This window comes from Brassica napus, chromosome A6 (assembly GCF_020379485.1).
Source record: "Brassica napus cultivar Da-Ae chromosome A6, Da-Ae, whole genome shotgun sequence".
Taxonomy (NCBI): Eukaryota; Viridiplantae; Streptophyta; class Magnoliopsida; order Brassicales; family Brassicaceae; genus Brassica; species Brassica napus.
In genome coordinates this window covers 24,511,928-24,535,966 of record NC_063439.1, presented here as the reverse complement: position 1 = coordinate 24,535,966, position 24,039 = coordinate 24,511,928, and the positions used below count along the sequence as shown (strand labels likewise).

Genomic DNA, 24,039 nt, shown 5'->3' with positions numbered 1-24,039 from the left:
TCAATTTCGTAATTAAATCTTAGCTTGGAAAAATAACACTCAAAAATATTGTGGATTCAACGTGGCTCCTACGAAAATTATATCTGTTCACGCAGATTCTCCTCAAAGAACAGTGCCATGGTGTATTCTGTTGTTAGACCCTTTTTGGTATATAGCTCTATATAGATATTTTGGTAACGGAACATATTGGATGATAGATAGTGTGGCACATACAGTAAATCGAACAGTTTTCATAGTCCCACATTCATTTTATATGATATTTACTGAAACAGCATATTATTATATTAGTCCTGACCACTCCTGAATCTTATTTATACTATTCTGAACAGTTCTATATTGTGAGTTTTGTGTAATTATCTAAATTTTCACAACAAAATTATTAATTTGTGTTTAATTTGTCCGTCAGTATTCAAAAAGAATATATAAACAAAACTAGAATAAATCGTGGATGTGCATGTGCATGTACATGTAGCACTTGAGCCAGCTATAATGCTAGACCCCTAATTTAAAATATCGCCAAAATAATTGGGCCTAGAAGTTTGGGCTCCATATACATGGGCCGAAGATTATCTGATTATTCCGCCTCCCACTGACGCAAACGTTTTCAAAACGGAAAGGAAGTGAGATATTTTTCCAGCGACGAAGAAACCATGGCGGGAATCGATACGCAGAAGCAGCTTCTCTCTCTGATCCGCGACTTCACCTCTGAAAGATCTCGTGGAGGTAAGATCATCTCTCTTACTTTCTCTAGCTTTTGTTTTCAGTCTCGAGATTTCGTAGAGAAAGACAACGGCGAAGAATCGGAAGAAAATTTTGAAAAATTAGGAGCTGATCTGCGTTTTGATTGAAATTTTTGTGAAATCTAGGGTTTGGATATGATTTGTATGCGATTCGAGCATGATAGTTTCTGTAATTAGTGAAATTATGGTTGTGATTTTCTGGTTAAGAGCAAAGAGTGGTTGGATTGAAGAAGCGGATCGAGTCTCTGCAATCGGAAGTTGAAGCAGCGAACGAAGAAGTTGAAAAGGCGAAACGAATCAAAGAAGTGGCGGAAGAGGAGCTCAACGGCTACGAAGTTGAATCGTCTTTGAACGATGCTACGATTCAATCTCTTGAGGTTTCTATTTTGTGCTTAGTTCAGCTCGATTAACATGTACAGGATCTGTTTCTTATCGTTAGTGTACTTTTTTTTTCACAGGCAAGGATTGCTCTTCTTCAGGATGAAGTTTCTACTGTTGGCAATGAAGTAGATGCTCTCAAGGTTTTGCTTATATGATCTATTGTAGAAGATTTAGAGCATTTGGTTTTGATTATTGTCTTTGTATGACATTCTGGAACTTTTTTTGTGTGGATGGCGAAACAAAGAACAAGGAAGGATTACTTAGGTGATTTCTTCTTTCTAACATCTTAATTTTATTTACATGAGCTTAAGTTTGTGTTTTAGTAATTCCTTATTACTTTTTTGGTTATGCAGAGATCAATTTATAAGCCAAATGGTTGAGCTGAACAAGGAAATAAGGTTGTTTTCTAGTCTATTGGCGTTCACCTTATGCTGCCTGTACACATCTAAAATTGATTGCTTTCTAATAGGGTGTTCCAGAGAACTGTAGCCTCCAGTGTGGGAAATGATGATAGTACTAGCATAACAGCAAGTGAGTAGCCTTTTTTTTTTCTGTTTACTCTTGTCAATTTTCTCACTTCTTATGAATGGCTTGTGGATATGTTTCCGTAATAGCAGATGTTGAAGTTTTTGAGGATGGTCATGGAGCTGATTCACAAGCTATCAAGGATATGCTATCTGATGTAAATTCTCAATTAGCAAAAGAGGAGGAAGGATACTTAGCGGAGCAGAACATAAAAGAACAGGTAGTGGTTTAGTCTTTGTATCAGTCTATTATCCATTCCCTGCTCTAACTTGTTTTTAAACATTCTATGACGTGAACAAACTCGTTTGATAACTCTATTTTTCTATCTGTAGCTGCAGAAAGAGCTTGATGAATATGAGAAGAAGATGTCACTCATGGAGGCCATAACAGAGAAAACAAACTCAGTGCATGCTCTCGCTGAATATCCTTATTCTCGGTAGTTAGTGAAGCGTGGTTTATAACCTGCACCAACTACTTTTGTTTCTATTGAGACAGTCTACTACTCTGCATCAGCCATTCTTTTGCTAAAATTTAAGAGCAAGCGAATGCTTGTACTTTTATTCTCATTTGCCATTCTTTCAGAAGAATAGTTTCCTTGACGTGCAACACGCAGAGTTCTGAGCTGGAACAGACATTGGCTTCACTGGGGGAGGAGCTGCAGAAGAGATGCCGATGCCAACATTGCCAGGCAGAAAATTTGGAAGTCTTGAGCTTACTTCTCCAAGGAGACCAGGTATGTCGAACCTTACAAACTATTTACTCATTTTACAAATAATTTTCTCGAAATGATATCAAGATACTGTAACTAAAAGCTTTTAATTTCGTATTTACGGTTGTGGGATTATAGGGTATTTTGACACAAGGTCTGTGACATATCTGAGTTCAAATATTTCTTTATTACTCTAGTTATCCTACAGCTTGGTTGATATCTGTTAGTCTAACCATATAACAGACATCAGTAAACGCTTTCAAGAATCTCAAAGTTAAGAAAAATAGAAGCCATCAATCACATATAGACCTACCTGATTCCTTTTAGACAGGCTGAACCAGCCATTCTATTGTTAAGACTTTTGTAGTCTATTGAGCATCCAATTTTATCGATGATACTTTGTAAACCGTGTAGTCACGAAATTACATCATCATATATAGGTTCTGCTTCTTTTCAGTTGGAGTTCTCATCCTAAAACATTTAGACTTGCGTTTAGCTTGTTCGGCTAACTACGACTTGTAACAATTTTATACAATGGTGACGAGAGTAGTGATGATCAGAAAACCATGTCTTACTTAGCTGTGTAGTATCTGCTAACATGACTTTGATTATATTGTCAAATTTATTGTGAGAGTGTAAAGGTGAGTAATATATATAGACTGAGCTTGTAATTTCTTACATTTTCTTCTGCAATCTTTCATGTTTACAATATTGTTTCATTTTTTTGGCAGGATATGGTGGTGTCTTAGTTAAAGAGAATCTTACATGTGGGTTGCTTGAGGGAAGATTGATTTACTCAGGTTCCAAAATCGTAAGACGTCTACTTTCACCTCTGAGGATATAAGTAAACCACTTACTATAGAAATTTTACTAAATGCGTAATGATGAAGCAAACACTAGTCCTCTAGTGTCTTCAACACTTATTACGTTTTCTGTTTAATTCTCTTGAAATCTTTGATACCATGGTTTTCTTTACATTAACAGCAACAAAACTTCATAAGTGAATGCAAGACTTGCAAGAAAAAAACTAAGTATACATTTTTTTGGTTTTCCTGCTCTTCATCTTCATCTTCTTTCTTCACTTTATCTTCTTTCCGTTTTTGAGAAAAAGCAAAACGGCATCTTTGACAGTCAACAGAGATTTCTTTGGAGACTGACCAATGAGAAGTAAGCTCCTGTAGGACCCTTTGCCAACAAGGACGAGTGGTCACATTCAACTACTTTCCCTTTGTCCAAAACCGCGATCGTGTCGCAGTTCTGGATCGTGCTAAGCCTATGCGAGATCACTACGCTCGTCCTCCCGACCATCACTCGCTCGAGTGCGTCCTGGACCATGCGCTCAGACTGGCTGTCCAAAGCGCTCGTGGCTTCATCCAGGAGAAGCACGGACGGGTTCTTCAAAACCGCACGAGCTATAGCAATCCTCTGTTTTTGCCCACCCGATAGTTGTACTCCTCTGTCTCCGCAGGTCGTGTCGTAGCCGTTCGATAGTGATGTGATGAATTCGTGGGCGTTTGCTGCCTTTGCCGCCTCGATGATCTCCGACTCGTCGATGTTTTCAGATGCTGCTCCATACATTATGTTCTCTCGGATAGTGCCGGCGAATAAAGCTGGCTCTTGGCTAACCAAAGCTATGTGTTGACGAAGCGACCTCAAATGATACGACTTTAGATCACGGCCATCGATTCTCACAGAACCCTTTAACGGGTCATAGAGCCGCTCGATCAAACTAATTATTGTCGACTTACCTGACCCACTTGGACCTACAATAGCTGTCGACTTTCCCTCCTCTATCTCAATGGAAAAGTCCTTGAATATAACCACATTTGGTCGGGTGGGGTAAGCAAAGTCCACGTTGACAAACCTGATTATTCCCTTTATCTTTTCCGGAAGATAGCCATTTGGGTCCTCCGGCTCAATGGTTGTACATCGATCTAACACTGCAAACACAGACCCAACTGCATCCGAGCCCTTGGCTAGATCGGTAGTCATGGTCCCAGCGTCTGCAATAGCCCGGCCCGTACTCACAAAGATCATAAACATCTCAAAGAATGCTTTTGCCACGATTTTTCCATCTGCTATTAATCTTCCACCATACCAGTAATTCAAAATCGTTGTGCATGCTAAAAGGCTTCGGGAAGTCCCCAGCACAATCCCTGCTAACCACGACTGGCGAACGCTTTCTCTCCGTGGACCCTCTTGGACCCTATTGAGTAATTTCAAAATCCGTTCCTGTGACGAGAAAGCTATGATGGTTCGAATATTGGAGACAGCTTCTGCGGCTAGTTTGCAACTCTCATCTTGGGCTTTAATTGCTTTTTTGGACATGCTTTTGAGCAGAATGCGTTGAGTGTAGAAACACACAACAATAACTGGTTGTACCGCAATCATCACAATGGCTAATCGCCAAGCGATGACCAAACCAAGTGTGCAAGCTATAGCCACTCCCGATATGGTTTGTACCAACAATGACACCCGTTCACCAATCAGCGACCTCACCTGTGATAAAAAAAAACTTTAGAAAATCAAGAACTGTTCAAAGAGTTGTTCACTAAAGTTTAAATTAATAGGGCGCAAGACATGCCAAGTTAGCTTCTTTCGCAAGTCTTGAGCAAGCTGCACCACTGGAGTTCTGGCCTTCATCGAACCAGTTGACTTCAAAGGTCAGCATCTTTGTGAGCATCTTTTCTCGGATACGTTTTGTTAGGTTTTCGCCCATGTAAGCAAAACTATAATGTTGAACGATATTAGTCAAGAAAACAAACAGAGCTAGACCAACAAAAACCAACACGTAGATCCTTGTTTTCTCCCTGATCTTGTCATGACTTGTTAGGAAATACATTGACACCATTGATCCTACAACATATGCGTTTAGTGGTTGTACGGCCCCATAAAAAGCTGCACTTAAGCAACCACACATTGCATGTTTCCACTCTGGTCTATTCATTGCCATCAATCTCTTAAACGATGGCACATGCGTCTTCTTATCCTTATGTATCGAACCAGAAAGATTCGAATCAATGGTTGAATTTGTTGCCAAGTTAGACCTGCTATCGACAAAAGAGAGTTTTGGACTATACTTCAAATCTTTGCTCAAAATCGATAATTGACCCCCTTGCACCCTTACACTGATGTTAACATCATATTCTTCATTCTCCATCTGTTGCAAGCGAACTAGAGAAGTATAGTGACCATCCCAATTCTCCATGAGCTCTTCATGTGATCCAGTTTCTACAATGCGGCCATTATGGACTACACAAATAACATCAGCATTACGAATAGTAGATAGGCGGTGTGCAATAACAATAGTTGTACGGCCAGCAGAGGCATTGTCCAAGGCTTCTAGAGGACTACCCTTTCTGATTCTGAGTCTAGTGCACTTGTTGCCTCGTCTAAAAGGAGAATTTTTGGTAATTTGATTATCGCACGTGCAATTGCGATCCTCTGCTTCTGACCTCCTGACATTTGCACTCCTCTCTCTCCAACCTTTTCGTGCAAGAATTAAAAATACGGCTTAGTCCAACTATCTATAACAAACATAACTGGTTTGGTCTATTAAGTGGAATATAAATTTGATCCCAAAAAAAAAGAAGACCTGAGTTTTGTAACCATGAGGGAACTGAGAGATGAAAGTATGAGCATTTGAGGCCTTTGCAGCTTCCATTACTTCATCCATGGACGCATCTTCTTTACCAAATAATATATTTTGCTTTATAGATGTGGCGAAGAGCACTGGCTCTTGGCTAACTAGACCCATTTGGGACCTCAACCACTTCACCTGCAGCTTATAAATGGGCACATCATCTATTAGAACCTCTCCTGCGACTGGGTCATAGAACCTCTGCAAAAGCGATATAACAGTTGATTTTCCCGACCCGCTTCCACCAACCAGAGCCACAGTTTTTCCGGATGGAATTCTCAAACATAAATCCTCAAAGATTGGGGTTTCAGGTCTAGAGGGGTACATAAATTTCACATGGTTAAAGTGTACTTCTCCTTTAAAGTTATTTAGAATTTGACCTCCCATGTTGTCCGAATCAATACCCGGAACTCTTTTTATCATTTTGGTAATCTTTTCCCCTGCTACAACTACCTCTGAAAAATATTTGAGATTCGAAAAACCTCGACCAAGTGATCTGCACGATGTAAGATAGAAAATCTTAAAACTATAATATAATGTTTCTTTTATGTCAGAGAAAATCGAAGAGCATTATTAAACCTAGTTTACTTACATGCCGCCAGAGGTAACGCACATAATGACTGCAAAGATGTTACCGCCTTTGGCGCCGTGGTACATAACCATCCGACTTCCGTACCAAGTCATGAACCCCCAAATGGCGTAGATGATACCATTGCTCCCAAGGGCTAGTCCTTTAGCTAATCCTTGTCTTAAACCTAGCTTCATCGAGCCCTCAAGTGCAGCTGAGAATTTGGCAATCAACTTAGTCTCACTGCCAAATGCGTAGACAGTTCGCACCAAAGAGATGGCTTGCTCGGCAATAGATCCAGCTTCTTTGTACTCTTCCCGTATTTTCCTCGTGATGCTGATGAGGGATCGTCCGTACATCAGTCCAGGGATCAAGGGGAGAACGATAAATGGGAAGCCTACGATTGCGAGTCTCCACAGCATGATGAAAGCCACTACGTAGCTTGCGACAAATGCAGATGCACTCATCAAAAAGTTCGGTAACTGCTTCCATTAAAATCACTAATTAAAAATGGTTTAAAAACAAAGAAACATGTTTAGAATGAAAATTAAAGAAAGATATATAACTGGTGAGACCTTTTCGCTGAGGACGTCTTGCATGACGAGGCTGTCACTGAAAACACTTTTGGTAATATCAGAAGTGCTGGTGACATGAAGATCAAAGTAAACCACATCTTGTCTCAACACTGCTTTCAAGTATCTCTCCCTCATTCTTGCTGCTCGTCTCTCCCCTGTTCTTGTCCAGCAATATCCTTCTGTTTTGTATATAAATATTAAAATCCATTCACAAATTTTACATAAATAGTTAGCTTTATACAAATGCACCAATAAATTTTAATTTGTAGATTTAAAAGAAAAACGGAAAGAAACATGGTCTAAAAGACTTACCAAGGAAACAGACCACCCAAGATGCACCAGCCACAGAAAGCATAGCTACAGCATTCTGTTAATCACCCAATGTGTACAGAAACCATTAGTTTTTTTTCCTAATGAAAAGATTAATTATAACATTCTCGACGTAAATTTCATGTCAAGATTCACATTTATATAACGTTTTTGCACTTATTGCCGTTCCTAACATATATATGGTCTACTTCGTATGTTTAGTTGCAGAGGATAGAGACCAAAACCAGAAAACTAAGAGCAAAAAGAAGAGAGAAATGAAATAACCTTGGAGACGGCTTTCATGAAGGTTACATCATTGAAAGAACCACCTATGTCATTCAGTAGTAAGCCGGTGAAGAAAAATATAATAGGAGCGATGAAGCCATCACCAATGGCTCCGATTAATCCTAATCCCATCAACATCCAGTCCACACCGTCCGCGTTCATAAAAATCAATCTTATGCTTCCCCAAATCTTCATTTTAACTTTCTCCTTTTCCTTCACCTCTAAACTGTTTGAGAGAAAAGACCTGTACGACACCTTAACCTTAAGGAAACGATAGCTCACTCACAGCATTTTTTAGGCGCCTTTTCTTGTGTAGTGTTGTGGTTCTCCCGTCCCTGGTCGTTTTATATTAGCATGTGAGACACAGAAAGATTACTACACGAAAGTTTGATTCTTATAAAATGTGTTTATTATAATTCGTTTCTACGCGTTATTTTTGTTTTAAAACTTTAAAAATACTTGTTGTGTCTATTTCGAACTCGTAGAATCACAAAAAATGATTTTTAAAACATCATCACTAAATGATCTCTGTTAGCATTATCTCTCGAGTTTCATGTCTCCCACCTCGGACTTGCGAATTTGGCCAGGTTGTGGGAAAACAACACTCAAATAGAAATGCGAAAAGAATCAAATCCATACTGATTCTGTTTTTTTTACTGAACAAAGTTATTTTATTCGTCGAAAAAGTTTAGTATAGCCATCAATCATACTCTTAATTAAAGAGCAATTTGAACATTTAAAGACAAATAATGTATGTTACTCAGACATGTGATCAATTTATCATTGACTTTAGCTGTTTTACATAACATCATAGGAAATATTAGTATAAAACTTCGATATAGTTTCAATAATGACACTATTGCATATATTTTTATTATCTTTGTATGATCTTTTTTTGACAAAGATCTTTCTCTGATCTTAAACGTAAAGCTATAGAAAATAATAAGTTTGCGGGGTTGGAGTATTTGCATAAACGTTTTTGATTTTAATTAATCAATTTATTAATAATTTATTAATGCATGGTATGGGGTAAGTCATCCATCCCCAAAGTTGCAAACTCTAGAATATCTGAAACCTTGATTAATAATACTTAAATTGATCCAAGGAACTAACGACGTTTAGAAAGCCAAAAACAATAATAAGAGAATTTTATTAAACATACATATGAGACCTTTTAACAGAGATTGCTCTGGAGACTAACCAATGAAAAATAAGCTTCTGTAGGACCCTTTGCCAACAAGGACGAGTGGTTACCACATTCGATCACTGTTCCTCTGTCCAAAACATCAATAGCATTACATGTTTTAATCGTGCTAAGCCTATGTGCAATCACGACACACGTGCATCTGACCATGACACGCTCGAGGGCATTCTTGCACCAGACGTTTTGATTGGCTATCCAACGCGCTTCTCGCTTCATCAAGAAGCAACACCGACGGGTTCTTCAAAACTGCACGAGCTATCGCAATCCTCTGTTTTGCCCCACCGGACAACTGCACCCATCTGTCTCCACAGTACGTGTTGTAGCCGTCCGATAACGACGTAAGAAAATGGTGAGCATTTGCTGCCCTAGCCGCCTCAACGATTTCTGATTTGTCGTTTTTTCACACTCTCCTCCGGAGATGCATGCATGTTGCATCCGGAGAAGGCCAGACTAATCCTCAAGAGGAAGTATTCACAAAAATCATGAATATCTCAATGAATGTTTTTGACATTATCTTTCCATCAGCGACGAGTTTACCACCCTACCAGAAGTTTAAAACCGAAGTGCATGCATGTTGCGAGGCTTCTCGAAGTCCCCATCACAATCCCAGCTAACCACGATTGGCGGATGCTTTCTCTACGTGGACCTTCTTGAGCCTTTTTGAAAATTGTCAAGGATAATTTATTTTAAAAATGTTATTTTAGGATAAAGTTGGCACAATACCCAAATTCAGATAGAAAATAGCAAAAAGAGAATTATGAAGGTTAGAAATAGAATTGATCCCTCTTTTTTCCCACTTGGAGTCGGAGACACAGGTCACACGACACACATCGTTTAGAATAATATTGCCAAATTATTTGGGCCTAGTATTTTGGGCTCCATATACATGGGCCGAAGATTATCTGATTATTCCGCTTCTTACTGACGCATACTTTTTCAGAACGGGAAGTGAGATATTTTTCCAGTGACGAAGAAACCATGGCGGGAATCGATACGCAGAAGCAGCTTCTCTCTCTGATCCGCGACTTCACCTCTGAAAGATCTCGTGGAGGTAGTAAGATCATCTCTCTTACTTTCGGTAGATTTTGTTTTCCTGGAAAGGTCTCGAGATTTCGCTGAGAAAGATAACGGCGAAGAATCGGAAGAGATTTTGAAAAATTAGGAGCTGATCTGCGTTTTGATTGAAATTTTGGTGAAATCTAGGGTTTAGGTGTTAGCTTTATGCAATTCGAGCTTGATTGTTTCTGTAATTAGAGAAATTTTGAATCTGATTGTTGGTGATTTTCTCGTAAAGAGCAAAGAGTGGTTGGATTGAAGAAGCGGATCGAATCTCTACAATCGGAAGTGGAAGCAGCGAATGCAGATGTTGAACATGCGAAACGAATCAAAGAAGTGGCGGAAGAGGAGCTCAACGGCTACGAAGTTGAATCGTCTTTGAACGATGCTACGATTCAATCCCTTGAGGTTTTCTGTTCTGCTTGATTCACTTGGTTTTTCCGATTCTCAGTACCTTTGGTGACTGATCAGCTCGATTATCATGTACAGGTGTGTGATCTAGTTGTGTTGCTTATGGCTAGTGACTGATCAACTTAGTGTACTTTTTTTCACAGGCAAGGATTGCTCTTCTTCAGGATGAAGTTTCTACTGTTGGCAATGAAGTGGATGCTCTCAAGGTTTTGCTTATACATTTTTTTATAGTAGATTTAGAGCTTATGGTTTGATTATTCCCTGTTTGACATTCTGGAATATTTTGTGGATGGCGAAACAAAGAACAAGGAAGGATTACTTAGGTGATTTCTTCTTTCTAACATCTTAGTTAGTTCTACTTTCTATACGTGAACTTAAGTTTGTGTGTTTATAATTGCTTAGTACTTTTTTTTGTTATGCAGAGATCAATTTATAAGCCAAATGGTTGAGCTGAACAAGGAAATAAGGTTGTTTTCTTGTTCAGTTTCCTTTTCACCTTATGCTGTCGGTACACATTTAAAATTGTTTGCTTTGTAATAGGGTGTTCCAGAAAACTGTAGCCTCCCGTGTGGGCAATGATGATAGTACTAGCATAACTGCAAGTTAGTAGACTTTTTTTTTTTGCAGTTTACTCTTCTTGTCAAGTTTGTGACTATTTATTAAGAGACAATGGCTTGTTGTGGATATGTTTCGTGTCAGCAGATGTCAAAGTTTTTGAGGATGGTCACGGAGCTGATTCACAAGCAATCAAGGATATGCTATCTGATGTTAATTCTCAATTGGCAAAAGAGGAGGATGGATTCCTAGCAGAGCAGAAGATAAAAGAACAGGTAAGGGTTAGTCTTTGTATCAATCTATTACGTGAAAGTTACTTCGCTCCTCCAATTACTGTTTGCTAGCTTATCCATTCCCTGTTTTAACTTGTTCTTAAACATTCTGTGACGTGAACAAAACTCGGTTGATAACTCTATTTTTCTATCTGTAGCTGCAGAAAGAGCTTGATGAATATGAGAAGAAGATGTCACTCATGGAGGCCATAAAAGGCATAACAAATTCAGTACAAAATCTCGCTAGATATCCTTATTTTCAGTAGCTAGTGAAGCATGGTTTATAACCTGCACCAACTAGTTCTGTTCCTATTGAGACAGCCTACTACTCTGCATCAACCATTTTTTTGCTAGAATTTAAGAGCAGCCGAGTGCTTCTACTTTTATTCTCATTTGCCAATAGTTTCCTTGACGTGCAACACGCAGAGTTCTGAGCTGGAACAGACATTGGCTTCACTGGGGGAAGAGCTGCAGAAGAGATGCCGATGCCAACATTGCCAGGCAGAAAATTTGGAAGTCTTGAGCTTACTTCTCCAAGGAGACCAGGTATGTCGAACCTTACAAACTATTTGTCTCTATTTTAAACAACTTTCACAAATTGCTATCAAGATACTGTAACTAAAAGCTTTTATATTCCTGTCTATGGTTTGTGTGATTATATGGAGCATTGACATACGGTCTGTGACATATCTAAGTTCAAATATACTTTATTTACTCTAGTTATCCTATAACTTGGTTTGCTATCTGTTAGTCTAACTATATAACAGAAACCAATAAACGTTTTCCAGAATCTCAAAGTTAAGACAAGTAGAAGGCATCAATCACATATAGACCTACCTGCTTTCTGTTAGACAGGCTGAAGCAGCCATTATCTAGTTAAGACTTTTGTAGTCTATTGAACATCCAACTTTATGGATGATACTTTGTAAACCCCATAGTGAGGAAAATGCATCATCATATATAGGTTCTACCTATTTTTAGTTCGAATTCTTATCCTGAAAGAATACATGTGTTTAGCTTGTTTGGCTAGCTAGGACTTGTACAATTTTATAGAATGGTAAAGAGGATAGTGATGACTAGATTATACAGTCAAAATTCTTGTGATAGTGAGTAATATATGTAGACTGAGCTTGTATTTTGTTATATATTAATCTTACTTTTTTTTTTTTTAACACAATATTATCTCACTTTTTTTCTGAAATCTTTCATGTTTACAATATTGTTTTTATTTTATTTTTGACAGGATATGGTGGCGTCTTAGTTAAAGAGAATCTTACCTATCTATGTGTTGCTTGAAGGAAGATGGATTTACTCCGGTTCCAAAATGGTAAGACGTCTACTTTCTTTTTTTTGAATGAATGCTAAATTTATTCATCAAAAAACCTTTGTACATCAAGTGAAACCTTGTTTATGAGGAACTACTCCTATCTCTATACAATTTTCAAAACTCCTAGTCTGTCTAAAGTATTTACAGTCTTGTACTAAACCAGAACTGCAGCACTTCTTCAAGACCCTTTACTCGTTTCCCCTGCACCAAACTGAGTTTATTTCGGATGGTCTTATCAATGAGCTTGAGCATAACAGACAGTGGCATCGGTGGTTCCCCATGACGCCGCTTGTTTCGTTCCCTCCACAAGAAATACATAGCTACTTGAAGAGCATAATTGATGCAGAAACGCTTCTTCTTCTCCATGCTAGCCGAGATCAATCGCATTACAGTCTCACATGAGTTAGAATAGGAATTGCGCATTATCCCTTTGGTGAGCTGCTCCCAAATATGAGAGGAAACAGCACATTCAAAGAAAATATGGCTTCGCGTTTCCGGAGCATTCTTACAGAGTACACATGTAGTGTCAATTCCTTGACTCCAACGAGAGACGCGATCCAGAGTTGAAAGTCTATCTTTGAAAGGAAGCCAGGTTATGAAAGCGAATTTTGGAGTAGCTTTGGAGAACCAGACCCTGCTTCCCCAGTCACACTGCAGCCCCGTCTCTCTTATCAACTGCCAAGTCTCCATGGTAGAGAATTTTTGCTTAAACCCCGAGGACCAGCGCCACAGATCTTTGTCCAACTCTGAATTACTCTGCTTCTCAGCAAGTTTCACCAGCTCTTTTTCAATATCTTGAAGAGAAGCTCCCCTATGCCTCCTTCTCCTCCGATGATTATTTAATACTTCTTCTACCGTTGCTTCCCTACGAACACCCATATCTATGATACCTCTGTCTCCAAGTATCTCAGCCAGAACGCCCAAATCACACCACTTATCATACCAAAAAGAAGTATGACGCCCGTTACCCACCTCCTTCATATGGAATGTCTTAGCTACTGCCCTCAGTTTGAGCATCTTCCTCCAAATCCAAGAGCCCATCTGCGTGCTACCACTCACTTCCCAAAAGCTCTTCTTCTTCAGCAAATTTGATTTAAGCCATTTCCCCCACAATGAATCACCCACCAACATTCGCCAAATGAGTTTTAAACCATTGACAATGTTTACGTCCTTTAACGCTCTAATCCCCAATCCTCCCTCGCTTATTGGCTTACACACATCCCGCCAAGCCACTTTTGCTCCAGTGCTCTTCAGCTCCGGACCTTTCCAGAGAAAAGCTGAACATAGTTGCTCAATTTCTTTGATGCATTGACTAGGGAGTCTGAACGCACCTGCCCAGAAGAGTACAGTACTCATTAGCACGAATTTTATCAGTAGCAGTCTTCCTGCATAAGAGAGGAACCGGCTCGTCCAAGTGCTAATTCGCTCTCTGATCCTTTCTATAAGTGGAAGATAATCCGATCTTCTCATGGCTTTAGTCATCAAGGGTAATCCCAAGTACCGGACCGGGAGTTCACCCACAGCAAGAGGGAAGTTCCTCAATATTCTGCTCATCTCCTCTTCGACAATACCAGCCATATAGATCGTGGACTTCTCAAGACTTATAGATAGACCCGACCAACTTGTGAATTCATCAAATACCATGAGTGCACCTTCTATGGACTCCTTTGAGCCTTCTACAAACACCATTAGGTCATCGGCAAAACATAAGTGAGTGAGAGATAGAGACTGACAGCGGGGATGGAGTCTGAATCTGTTCTCTCTTGCAGCCTTATCAAGCTTTAGCGATAGAACATTCATACAGACGATGAATAAATAGGGTGATAGCGAGCAACCCTGTCTCAGCCCCCTAGCACTCTGGAAATAGCCTGCAAGATCCCCATTGACTTGAACTGAAAAGGACGGAGAGGTAATACAGAGCGTGATCCAATGAATGAATCTTGCCGGAAACCCCAAAGCCCTTAGACTATTCAGCAGAAAGGACCATTGGACCGAGTCGAACGCCTTCGAGATGTCAATTTTCATTGCGCACCTGGGGGAGATCTTGTCCTTGTGGTAGTCCTTTACTAGCTCAGAAGCTAACAACACATTTTCCATCATGAGTCTGCCTTTCACAAACGCAGACTGGTTTTCCACAATAATCTTCGGTAAAATAATCTTCAAACGGTTTGCAAGGATTTTAGACACCACTTTGTAGAGCACATTACAACACGCTATGGGCCTATAATCCTTCATCTCCTGCGCAGCAGTCTTTTTTGGAACAAGTGCTAAGATGGTGGAGTTAATACCTTTCGGAAGGAACCCCAGCTTGAAAACCGACTGGACTGCTATAGTAAAATCCGAAGCTATTATTGGCCATGTTGTCTTGAAAAATTCGCAGGGGAATCCATCGGGCTCCGGGGATTTGTTTGATGGCATAGAGAACAGAACTCTACGGATCTCCTCCTCGGAGACTTCAGCCTCTAGTAGCCTACAATCCTCAGTGGAGCATTCAAAGTCCAGGAGATCTCTTAGCTCCTCCTCTGTGGCTCCCTGAAACTCTACCGGAACTTTGTTTAACACTTCTGAGAAGAACCTCTCTGCTTCCCCTTTAATCTCAGAATGTTTTTTAACAATACTTCCATCTTGACATCTTATCTCCCTCATTGAGTTTTGAGCCTGCCTAGTCTTGATCGAGTTGTGGAAGGTCGTGTTGTTCTGATCACCCACATCTAACCAGTGCAGTTTAGACTTCTGTTTTAGAAAATCTTCCTCGAGCTCAGCCACATGCAGCCACTTCTCATACGCTTCACCCTCCTCCCGCACTGCCTCACTGGTTGGGTTGGCTAGAGTGATTTTCTGCTTTTCACATAACGTGTTGTGTGCATCATGTGCTCTGATAGATAGATTACCCAACTTCTGTCTGCCTAGCTCTCTGATCAGGGGCTTAAGATTTTTGAGCTTTTTTGAGAACCTATACATAGCAGAGGTGGACAGAAACAGCTTCTCTGTCGAGTCCCAATACTCCTGGACCATTGGGATGAAATTAGGTAGTTTACCTATCGCGTTTACATATTTAAACGGTCGCTTTATCTTCTCAACATCTTGCAAAACTTGAACCCTACATCGCAAGTGATCAGAACAGCCTCCTGGCTCAAAAATAGAGTAAGCGTTAGCAAATCTATGAAGCGCCTTATCGTTTATTAGAACCCTGTCAAGCTTCTTACACACCAACCCATGCTCCCTCTTATTGCACCACGTGAATAACGGCCCCTGAAACGCCATGTCCGAGAGATTACAATGTAGAGCCATTCTTTGGAAGTCTCTCATCCCACTAGGCACTCTAGCCATACTGTCAAACTCTGAGTGTTCCCCTCCCTCCAAGATTTCATTAAAGTCCCCCATGACTATCCACGCTTTGCTTTGAAACAGTGGAGAGTTATGATGGTGACATAGATCTTCCCACAGGTTTTTCCTGTCTTCAACCTGATTACTGGCATATACAAACGAACAGAAAAACTCCTCCTCTCCTGGAAGAGCAACCGCACATGTGATCAACTGATCAGTTTTATATACCGGGGTCATACGAACCGTATCTCTCCATAGTAGCCATATTCTACCTCCCTGGCTGTGCTCGTAATTCGTCATGGAAGACCAACCACTAAATGCAGAGCCCAGAATTCTTCTCGCCTTTATCTCCTTTACTCTTGTCTCCAAAATACACCCAAACTTCAAATCTTTGTTACTTAACCAATTCTTAACTACTGAATGCTTCAAGCGTTTGTTAAACCCCCGCACATTCCAAAAAAAACTCGACATATTAAAGATGGCGAGAGGAAGACCTTGTGCTCATTGCCAAAGGATTAGTATCCTGAGACTTAGCCTTCTTCTCTTTTATCCCTTTAACATTACTCTGCTTACGCTTCGCCCCAGTCTCTTTCACCTCACACTCCTGATCAACCTGGGATTGTTGAGCGAGACCCTCCACGTTCTCAACTATGCCCCTCTCACTGTCAGGAATGCTCACAACAGTAAGCGCTTGACCCTTTTCTGAGATTTCACCCTCCTCTTGTTCCTCCTCAACACTAAGAACTGCAAACTTCGACACAGATATATGAATATCCTCTGATTGACAAGATGTTCTCCCTGGGGAGCGTCCCACCTTTGTTGGAGAGACTAACGCCCAGTTTGTCTCACCTCCAACTTCATTTTCTCCCACATCTACATTCTCTATCTCCTGTTGTGTCTCTACTACATCCAGTACCTCCTCTCCCTTAGTTATTTCCAAATGCTCCACCTGAACTTCCACGTCGCTATGCGTGTGCAGAGATTTCAAGCTCACTTCATCCTCTGTGGATATACCTTTGGGAGGAAGGTTCACTTCTTTCCCTTTCAACACACACACCTCTGTTGTATGACCCCACTTGTCACATAGCTTACACCTAGATGGGAGCCAGGGGAAGTGGAATCCTACCACAAACTCTTTACCATTCCTTGTAAAGTTGATCTCTTTGGGCAAGGGCTTCGAGATATCCACTTTAGCAAAGACCTTGGCGATTTCCAAATTGGAACAAGCAACCGTCTCCGGATGCAACCTGTCTGGAAACCCCACAGCACTTGTAATGAAACTGAGACCCTCCCATGAGTACATGTGAAGCGGAACCCCTTGTAAATGCACCCACATTGGTAATGCCTCCTCCTCCTGCTTCTCTTCCTCCGTTCGCGGAGTCCATTTTGTGACAACCATTGGAACTCCAGCAATATTCCACATGCCCCTTCTTAGAATCTTTTCCCTCGCCCTCGGACTTGAGACTCGAAACCTCATAGTTGTTGCATTAACCTCATAGACCTCCACCTTCATAGACGCATCACCGTACTTCCATATCTTATTCAAGACCATGTGAACCTTCGCCACGTGAGGAGATATGTCCAGGAACTTCCCGACCACAAAGTCCTCCCATAGCGGAGTCGAAGTCTTTAGAGCATCTTCCGGAATCATCACCGAGTGTAAACCATCCTTGTTAGAGACCTCCACATCAAACTTCTTCAGAACTTTCTTATCCTGCGCAACATCGACCCAGCTCGGGATCTCCTTTTTCGAAACTGCTTCAAAATCCGACTTCCCTACCGTAGAACCCTCATCGACAATCTCCTTAGCACCCCTAACCCTCTCCTGAGAGCCAAGTGAGTCTGGCGGCGCTGCCGCAATCATCCGCAAAACCCTAGATCGAAATCGCCTCAAAATCCCCCTCAGAGCAAAACGGTGCGTTTCGTTTATTTCTGCACGTAAATATTATAAGACGTCTACTTTCACATCTGAGGATATAAGTAACCACTTACTATAGAAATTTTACTAAATGCGTAATGATGAAGCAAACACTAGTCCTCTAGTGTCTTCAACACTTATTACGTTTTCTGTTTAATTCTCTTGAAATCTTTGATACCATGGTTTTCTTTACATTAACAGCAACAAAACTTCATAAGTGAATGCAAGACTTGCAAGAAAAAAACATCTTTATGGTTTCCCTGCTCTTCATCTTCTTTCTTTACTTATCTTCTTTCTGTTTAAGAGAAAACGGAAAACGGCATGTTGCCAGTCAGCAGAGATTTCTTTGGAGATTGACCAATGAGAAGTAAGCTCCCGTGGGACCCTTTGCCAATAAGGACGAGTGGTCTCCACATTCAACTACTTTCCCTTTGTCCAAAACTGCGATCACGTTGCAGTTCTGGATCGTGCTAAGCCTATGCGCGATCACTACGCTCGTCCTTCCGACCATCACTCGCTCGAGCGCGTCCTGGACCAGGCGCTCAGACTGGCTGTCCAAAGCGCTCGTGGCTTCATCCAGGAGCAGCACGGACGGGTTCTTCAGAACCGCACGAGCTATCGCAATCCTCTGTTTTTGCCCACCCGATAGTTGCAGTCCTCTGGCTCTGCAGATGGTATCATAGCCGTTCGATAGTGATGTGATGAATTCGTGAGCGTTTGCTGCCTTTGCCACCTCGATTATCTCAGACTCGTCGATGTTTTCAGATGCTGCTCCGTACATTATGTTCTCTCGGATAGTCCCGGCGAATAAAGCTGGCTCTTGGCTAACCAAAGCTATGTGTCGACGAAGCGACCTCAAATTATACGACTTCAGATCATGGCCATCGATTCTCACCGAACCCTTTAGCGGGTCGTAGAACCGCTCGATCAAACTAATTATTGTCGACTTACCTGACCCACTTGGACCTACAATAGCTGTCGACTTTCCTTCCTCTATCTCAATGGAAAAGTCCTTGAATATAACCGCATTTGGTCGGGTGGGGTAAGCAAAGTCCACATTAACAAAGCTGATTAGTCCCTTTATCTTTTCCGGAAGATATCCATTTGGGTCCTCCGGCTCAATGGTTGTACATCGATCTAACACAGCAAACACAGACCCAACTGCATCCGAGCCCTTGGCTAAATCGGTAGTCATGGTCCCAGCGTCTGCAATAGCCCTGCCCGTACTCACAAAGATCATAAACATCTCAAAGAATGCTTTTGCCGCGATTTTTCCATCCTATTAGTCTTCCACCATACCAGTAATTCAGAACCCCAGTGCACGTTAAAAGGCTTCGTGAAGTCCCCAATACAATCCCTGCTAACCATGATTGGCGAACACTTTCTTTCCGTGGACCGTCTTGGACCCTTTTGAGTAACTTCAAGATCCTCTCTTGTGACGAAAAAGCTATGATGGTGCGGATATTGGAGACAGCTTCCGCTGCAAGTTTGCTACTCTCATCTTGAGCTTTAATTGCTCTTTTGGACATGCTTTTGAGCAGAATGGATTGAGTGTAGAAGCATGCAACAACCACTGGCTGCGTCACAATCATCACAATGGCTAATCGCCAGGCGATTACCAAACCAAGTGTGCAAGCTAGGGTCACTCCTGATATGGTTTGTACCAACAATGATAGCCGTTCACCAATCAGAGATCTCACCTATAGTAACAAAACACTAGAAAATCAAGAACTGTTCAAAGAAAAAATTGTTCACTTAAGTTCAAGTTAATAAGGCGGAAGACATACCAAGTTAGCTTCTTTGGCAAGTCTTGAGCAAACTGCACCACTCGAGTTCTCGTTTTCATCGAACCAATTGACTTCAAAGGTCAATATCTTTGAGAGCATCTTTTCTCGTATACGTTTTGTTAGGCTTTCACCCATGTAAGCAAAACTATAATGTTGAACGATATTAGTCAAGAAAACAAACAGTGCTAGACCAACAAAACCCAACACATAGATCCTTGTTTTCTCCCTGATCTCCTCATGATTCGTTAAGAAATACAGTGACACCATCGATCCTGAAACATATGCGTTTATTGGTTGTACGGTCCCATATAAAGCTGCACTTAAGCAACCAGATATTGCATGTTTCCACTCTGGTTTATTCATTCCCATCAATCTCTTAAATGATGGCACATGCAGCTTCTTATCCTTAGGTATCAAACCAGGAGTATTCGAATCAGTGCTTGATTTCGTTAACAAGTTAGACCCGCTATCAATAGAGAGTTTTGGACTATACTTCAAATCTTTGCTCAAAATTGATAATTGACCTCCTTGCACCCTTACGCTGATGTTAACATCTGATTCTTCATTCTCCATCTGTTGTAAGCGAACCAGAGAAGTATAGTGACCATCCAAATTCTCCATGAGCTCTTCGTGTGATCCTGTTTCTACAATGCGACCATTATGGACTACACAAATAACATCAGCATTACGAATAGTAGAGAGGCGGTGGGCAATAACAATAGTTGTACGACCAAGAGAGGCCTTGTCCAAGGCTTCTTGGACTACTCTTTCTGATTCCGAGTCCAATGCACTTGTTGCCTCATCTAAAAGGAGAATTTTTGGTGATTTAATCATGGTACGTGCTATTGCAATCCTCTGCTTCTGACCACCTGACATTTGCACTCCTCTTTCTCCAACCTGTTTTGTTTTTTTTTTTAAATAACAATAAATGTCTTGATCCAACTTTGAAAACATAAGAAGTTTGTACTTAAAACTGGAATCTAACCTGAGTATTGTAATCATGAGGGAACTGAGAGATGAAAGTATGAGCATTTGAGGCCTTTGCAGCTTCCACTACTTCATCCATGGACGCATCTTCTTTTCCAAACAATATGTTTTCCTTTATCGATGTGGCGAAGAGCACTGGCTCTTGGCTAACTAGACCCATTTGCGACCTTAACCACTTTACCATCAGCCTATTAATGGGCACACCATCAATGAGAACCTCTCCTGCGACCGGGTCATAGAACCTCTGCAAAAGCGATATCACAGTTGATTTTCCCGACCCGCTTCCGCCAACTAGAGCAACAGTTTTTCCTGATGGAATTCTCAAACATAAATCGTCAAGGATTAGGGTTTCAGGTCTCGACGGGTACATGAAGTTTACATGTTTAAATTGAACTTCTCCTTTAATATTCTCTAGAATTTGACCTTCCATGTTGTTTGAATCAATATCGGGAACTCTTTTCACCACTTTGGTGACCCTTTCCCCTGCTACAACCGCGTCTGAAAAATATTTGAGATTCAACAAACCTTGACCAAGTGATCTGAAAGATGTAAGATACCAATTACCAAATATAAAAAATGGTTTCTTTTATGTCAAGAAAAGCTACGAGTCTTGACCCTAGTTACTTACGTGCCGCCAAAGGTAACGCATGAGATGACTGCAAAGACGGTACCGCCTTTAGCGCCGTGGTCCATAACCATCCGACTTCCATACCAAGTCATGAAGCCCCAAATGGCGTAGATGATACTATTGCTCCCAAGGGAGATTCCTTTAACTATCCCTTGTCTCAGCCCTAGTTTCACCGAGCTTTGAAGCGCAACTGAAAATTTAGCTATCAACTTAGTCTCACTGCCAAATGCGTAGACGATTCGCACCAAAGAGATGGCTTGCTCGGCAATAGAACCAGCTTCGTTGTACTCTTCGCGTATCTTCCTCGATATGCCAATGAGGGTTCGTCCGTACATGAGTCCAGGGATCAAGAGGATAACGATGAAAGGGAAGCCTACAATTGTGAGTCTCCACAGCATGATGAAACCCACAATGTAGCTTGCGAAAAACGCAGATACATTCATCAAAAAGTTGGGTAGCTGCTTAAAATTAAAACCATTAAAAAAACGGTTTAAAAACAAAGAAACATGTTTAGAATGAAAATATAGAGAGAGAAAGTTGAGACCTTTTCACTGAGGAAGTCTTGGACGATGAGGCTGTCACTAGAAACACTGGTGATAACATCAGAAGTGCTGGTGACATGAAGATCAAAGTAAGCCACATCTTGTCTTAAGACTGCTTTCAAATATCTCTCTCTCATTCTTGCTGCTTGTCTCTCCCCTGTTCTTGTCCAGCAATATCCTTCTGTTTATATAGAAATGCCCAAACTAATATTTTGTATTTGATGTTTTCTTTATAGAATAAAAGAAATGAAAAGAAACACGGTCTAAAACACTTACCAAGGAAACATATCACCCAAGATGCAGCAGCCACATAAAGCAAAACTAAAGCATTCTGTTAATTACCCCATGTACAAAAAGAAGCAAGGTACATTAGACTTTTCTTAATGAAAATAATAATTATATGTATTCTCAACGGAAATTTTACGCATGATTCACATACGAATAGCTCAATTCTTATAAAATTGCATATGAATATATTTTTACAAACGTATAGCATTCATTCATAAGGTCAGAGAACTATTAAGAGGTCAGGTAACACGCAAATTTTGGTCTACTTTGTCATGTCTAGTTGCAGAGTAAACCAGAAAACAAAGAGAAAAAAGAACCTTGGAGATAGCTTTCATGAAGGTTCTATCACTGGAAGAACCACCTAAGTCATTTAGTAGTAAGCCGATGATAAGTAAATAAATAGGAGTGATGAAGCCATCAGCTACGGCTCCGAATAATCCTAATCCCATCAACATCCAATCCACACCGTCCGCGTGCATGAAAATTGATCTTATGCTTGCCCAACTCGTCATTTTCTTCTTCTTCCTTATCCTCTTCCTTCTTTTCTAAGAGCAGCAGCAATGCAGACGCTTAGGTGGAGGAGCTTAAAAAGAATTATTATAATAAAGAATGGGTCTCACATAAAAACTAAACACCGATGCCTGCATAGTCTAATTAAGAACCGTGTTTTTTCAGGGTTTGCACTGTTTCGCGGATTCCACTAATACGTGGCGGCCCGCGATTGGTTCTTTTTATTTTATTTTTAAAATCAAACAAAAAACTATAAAAAATAAAATAAAGAAATAAGCACCCCATTAGGGATGCTAGGTTAATGGTGCTCTAAACTACTTGAACCTTAAGGAAACGATAGCTCATCACAGCCTTTTTCAGGCACCTGTTCTTGTGTAGTGTTGTGGTTAACTTCTTCCTGGTCGTTTTATATCAGCATTTGAGATACAGAAAGATACTATTGGCCTATTAATTAACACATACACGAAGATTTGATTCTTATCAAATTTGTTTATTAAATCGTTTCTATGCGTTATTTTTATTTTTAAAACTTCAAAAATATTCATTATATCTATATTCAGACTCGTAGAATCACATAAATGATTTTTAAAACATTATTCACTAGTTCATGTCTCCCACCTCGGACTTGCCTCTAGCCAGGTTTTGGAAAAACAAAACTCAAATAGAAATGCCAAAAGAAGCAAATCCATACTGATTCTGTTTTTAGTGAGCGAAGAAGTTATTTTAAAGTTGCACACTCTAGAATATCTAAAACCTATGATTAAAACTTTTACTACGTTAAGATCAGTATTATATATATAATTTTTTTTACCTATTATTATATATTTGCATTTTTACATATCATGAAATAATAAATATATATTGAATCATCTACGTATATAATTAAATTGGAACCTGCATTTAAATCAAACAATTATTGTTATTTCTTTTTAATCACTTTATGATAAATAAATCCAAAAAGTCATTTTTATTTATTTTATATGACATAGAATTAAGTTTAAAAGATAATAATTCATTAATAATAAAATTTTCAATATGAGACTATTAATAGTTTTTGTGATTTATAATCATTTTTTAAAATTCAATGAAAATTTTGGAATTAATATATTAAATTCTCATTACTTGTTCAATGTAAATTTCAAAATTTAAGTATTTATTTATTTTATATAGTTTAATTTAAAAAATATTAAAATATATATTTCTTTTAATCTGAATATTTGTTAAATAAAACTTCATACTCATATGGTTTTATTATTATTTTATCTTGTTAGAAAAAAATTAAACTATTAATCAAAAAGTTAAAATGTGGGATTTTTACAGTTTTATTAATTTATAATCTAAAAATTTCAAAACATAACATATACGAAAAATAATTATTTTTATAATAACATAAAAATTAAATAAAAATGAAAGAGGATACACATTTTCTTATGAAATCCTTATTATTCAAAGTTATTTATTACCAAATATATTTTAATCATATTAGATAATTTCA

The 24,039-nt window shown here is 39.7% G+C and overlaps 4 protein-coding genes across 12 annotated transcripts; 2 read left to right on the top strand and 2 right to left on the bottom strand.

Annotated features, from left to right (window-relative positions):
• Positions 1-515: 515 nt before the first annotated feature.
• On the top strand, positions 516-18,059 carry LOC106415154 (cTAGE family member 4). Of its 6 annotated transcripts, none has more exons than XR_007314484.1 (11): positions 516-723; positions 948-1,117; positions 1,199-1,261; positions 1,366-1,385; positions 1,475-1,519; positions 1,591-1,652; positions 1,736-1,866; positions 1,979-2,067; positions 2,256-2,379; positions 3,087-3,219; positions 17,884-18,059. XR_007314484.1 is itself a non-coding variant. In XM_048735351.1 (10 exons), exons 1-10 carry the CDS (start codon positions 651-653, stop codon positions 3,102-3,104), a joined length of 786 nt encoding a protein of 261 aa, XP_048591308.1. In that variant the 5' UTR covers positions 516-650; the 3' UTR covers positions 3,105-3,407. The 6 variants fall into 6 exon arrangements, 4 of the variants coding, with proteins under 4 accessions (XP_048591308.1, XP_013711245.2, XP_048591307.1 ...); XR_002652893.2 differs by lacking the exon at positions 17,884-18,059 and adding an exon at positions 7,670-8,150 and having other exon boundaries at positions 3,087-3,166; XM_048735351.1 differs by lacking the exon at positions 17,884-18,059 and having other exon boundaries at positions 1,739-1,866; positions 1,985-2,067; positions 3,087-3,407.
• On the bottom strand, positions 3,376-7,948 carry LOC106415152 (ABC transporter B family member 22). The gene is given in 8 exon segments (XM_013855788.3): positions 3,376-4,854; positions 4,940-5,701; positions 5,704-5,841; positions 5,951-6,491; positions 6,588-7,045; positions 7,139-7,317; positions 7,451-7,505; positions 7,733-7,948. Coding segments are annotated over 8 exon segments (3,696 nt in total). The 5' UTR covers positions 7,928-7,948; the 3' UTR covers positions 3,376-3,486.
• LOC106415155 (kinesin-1 heavy chain-like) lies at positions 9,732-22,232 on the top strand. 4 transcript variants are annotated; one of them, XR_007314486.1, is made up of 11 exons: positions 9,732-9,987; positions 10,231-10,400; positions 10,547-10,609; positions 10,707-10,726; positions 10,826-10,870; positions 10,944-11,005; positions 11,106-11,233; positions 11,389-11,477; positions 11,653-11,776; positions 12,474-12,557; positions 21,983-22,232. XR_007314486.1 is itself a non-coding variant. In XM_048735352.1 (10 exons), the coding sequence occupies exons 1-10, from the start codon at positions 9,915-9,917 to the stop codon at positions 12,489-12,491; spliced, it is 792 nt and encodes a 263-aa protein (XP_048591309.1). In that variant the 5' UTR covers positions 9,732-9,914; the 3' UTR covers positions 12,492-12,680. The 4 variants fall into 4 exon arrangements, 1 of the variants encoding a protein (XP_048591309.1); XR_007314487.1 differs by lacking the exon at positions 21,983-22,232 and adding an exon at positions 17,833-18,059 and having other exon boundaries at positions 11,395-11,477; positions 12,474-12,558; XR_007314485.1 differs by lacking the exon at positions 21,983-22,232 and adding an exon at positions 17,833-18,059 and having other exon boundaries at positions 12,474-12,558.
• Positions 18,099-22,956, bottom strand: LOC106415151 (ABC transporter B family member 22). Its single transcript, XM_048735349.1, is given in 8 exon segments — positions 18,099-19,082; positions 19,084-19,502; positions 19,590-20,486; positions 20,575-21,115; positions 21,205-21,662; positions 21,749-21,927; positions 22,023-22,077; positions 22,352-22,956. Coding segments are annotated over 8 exon segments (3,693 nt in total). The 5' UTR covers positions 22,547-22,956; the 3' UTR covers positions 18,099-18,133.
• Between the last annotated feature and the right edge of the window lie 1,083 nt (positions 22,957-24,039).

Bases quoted from the DNA above. Each gene is read 5' to 3' on its own strand.
- LOC106415154 (XM_013855790.3), top strand. From the start codon at position 651: ATGGCGGGAATCGATACGCAGAAGCAGCTTCTCTCTCTGATCCGCGAC. The intron at 1,386-1,474 runs GTGATTTCTTCT...TTGGTTATGCAG, and splicing joins AACAAGGAAGGATTACTTAG to AGATCAATTTATAAGCCAAA. The intron at 1,653-1,735 runs GTGAGTAGCCTT...TTTCCGTAATAG, and splicing joins TAGTACTAGCATAACAGCAA to CAGATGTTGAAGTTTTTGAG.
- LOC106415155 (XM_048735352.1), top strand. From the start codon at position 9,915: ATGGCGGGAATCGATACGCAGAAGCAGCTTCTCTCTCTGATCCGCGAC. The intron at 10,401-10,546 runs GTTTTCTGTTCT...TTTTTTTCACAG, and splicing joins CTACGATTCAATCCCTTGAG to GCAAGGATTGCTCTTCTTCA. The intron at 10,610-10,706 runs GTTTTGCTTATA...GGCGAAACAAAG, and splicing joins ATGAAGTGGATGCTCTCAAG to AACAAGGAAGGATTACTTAG.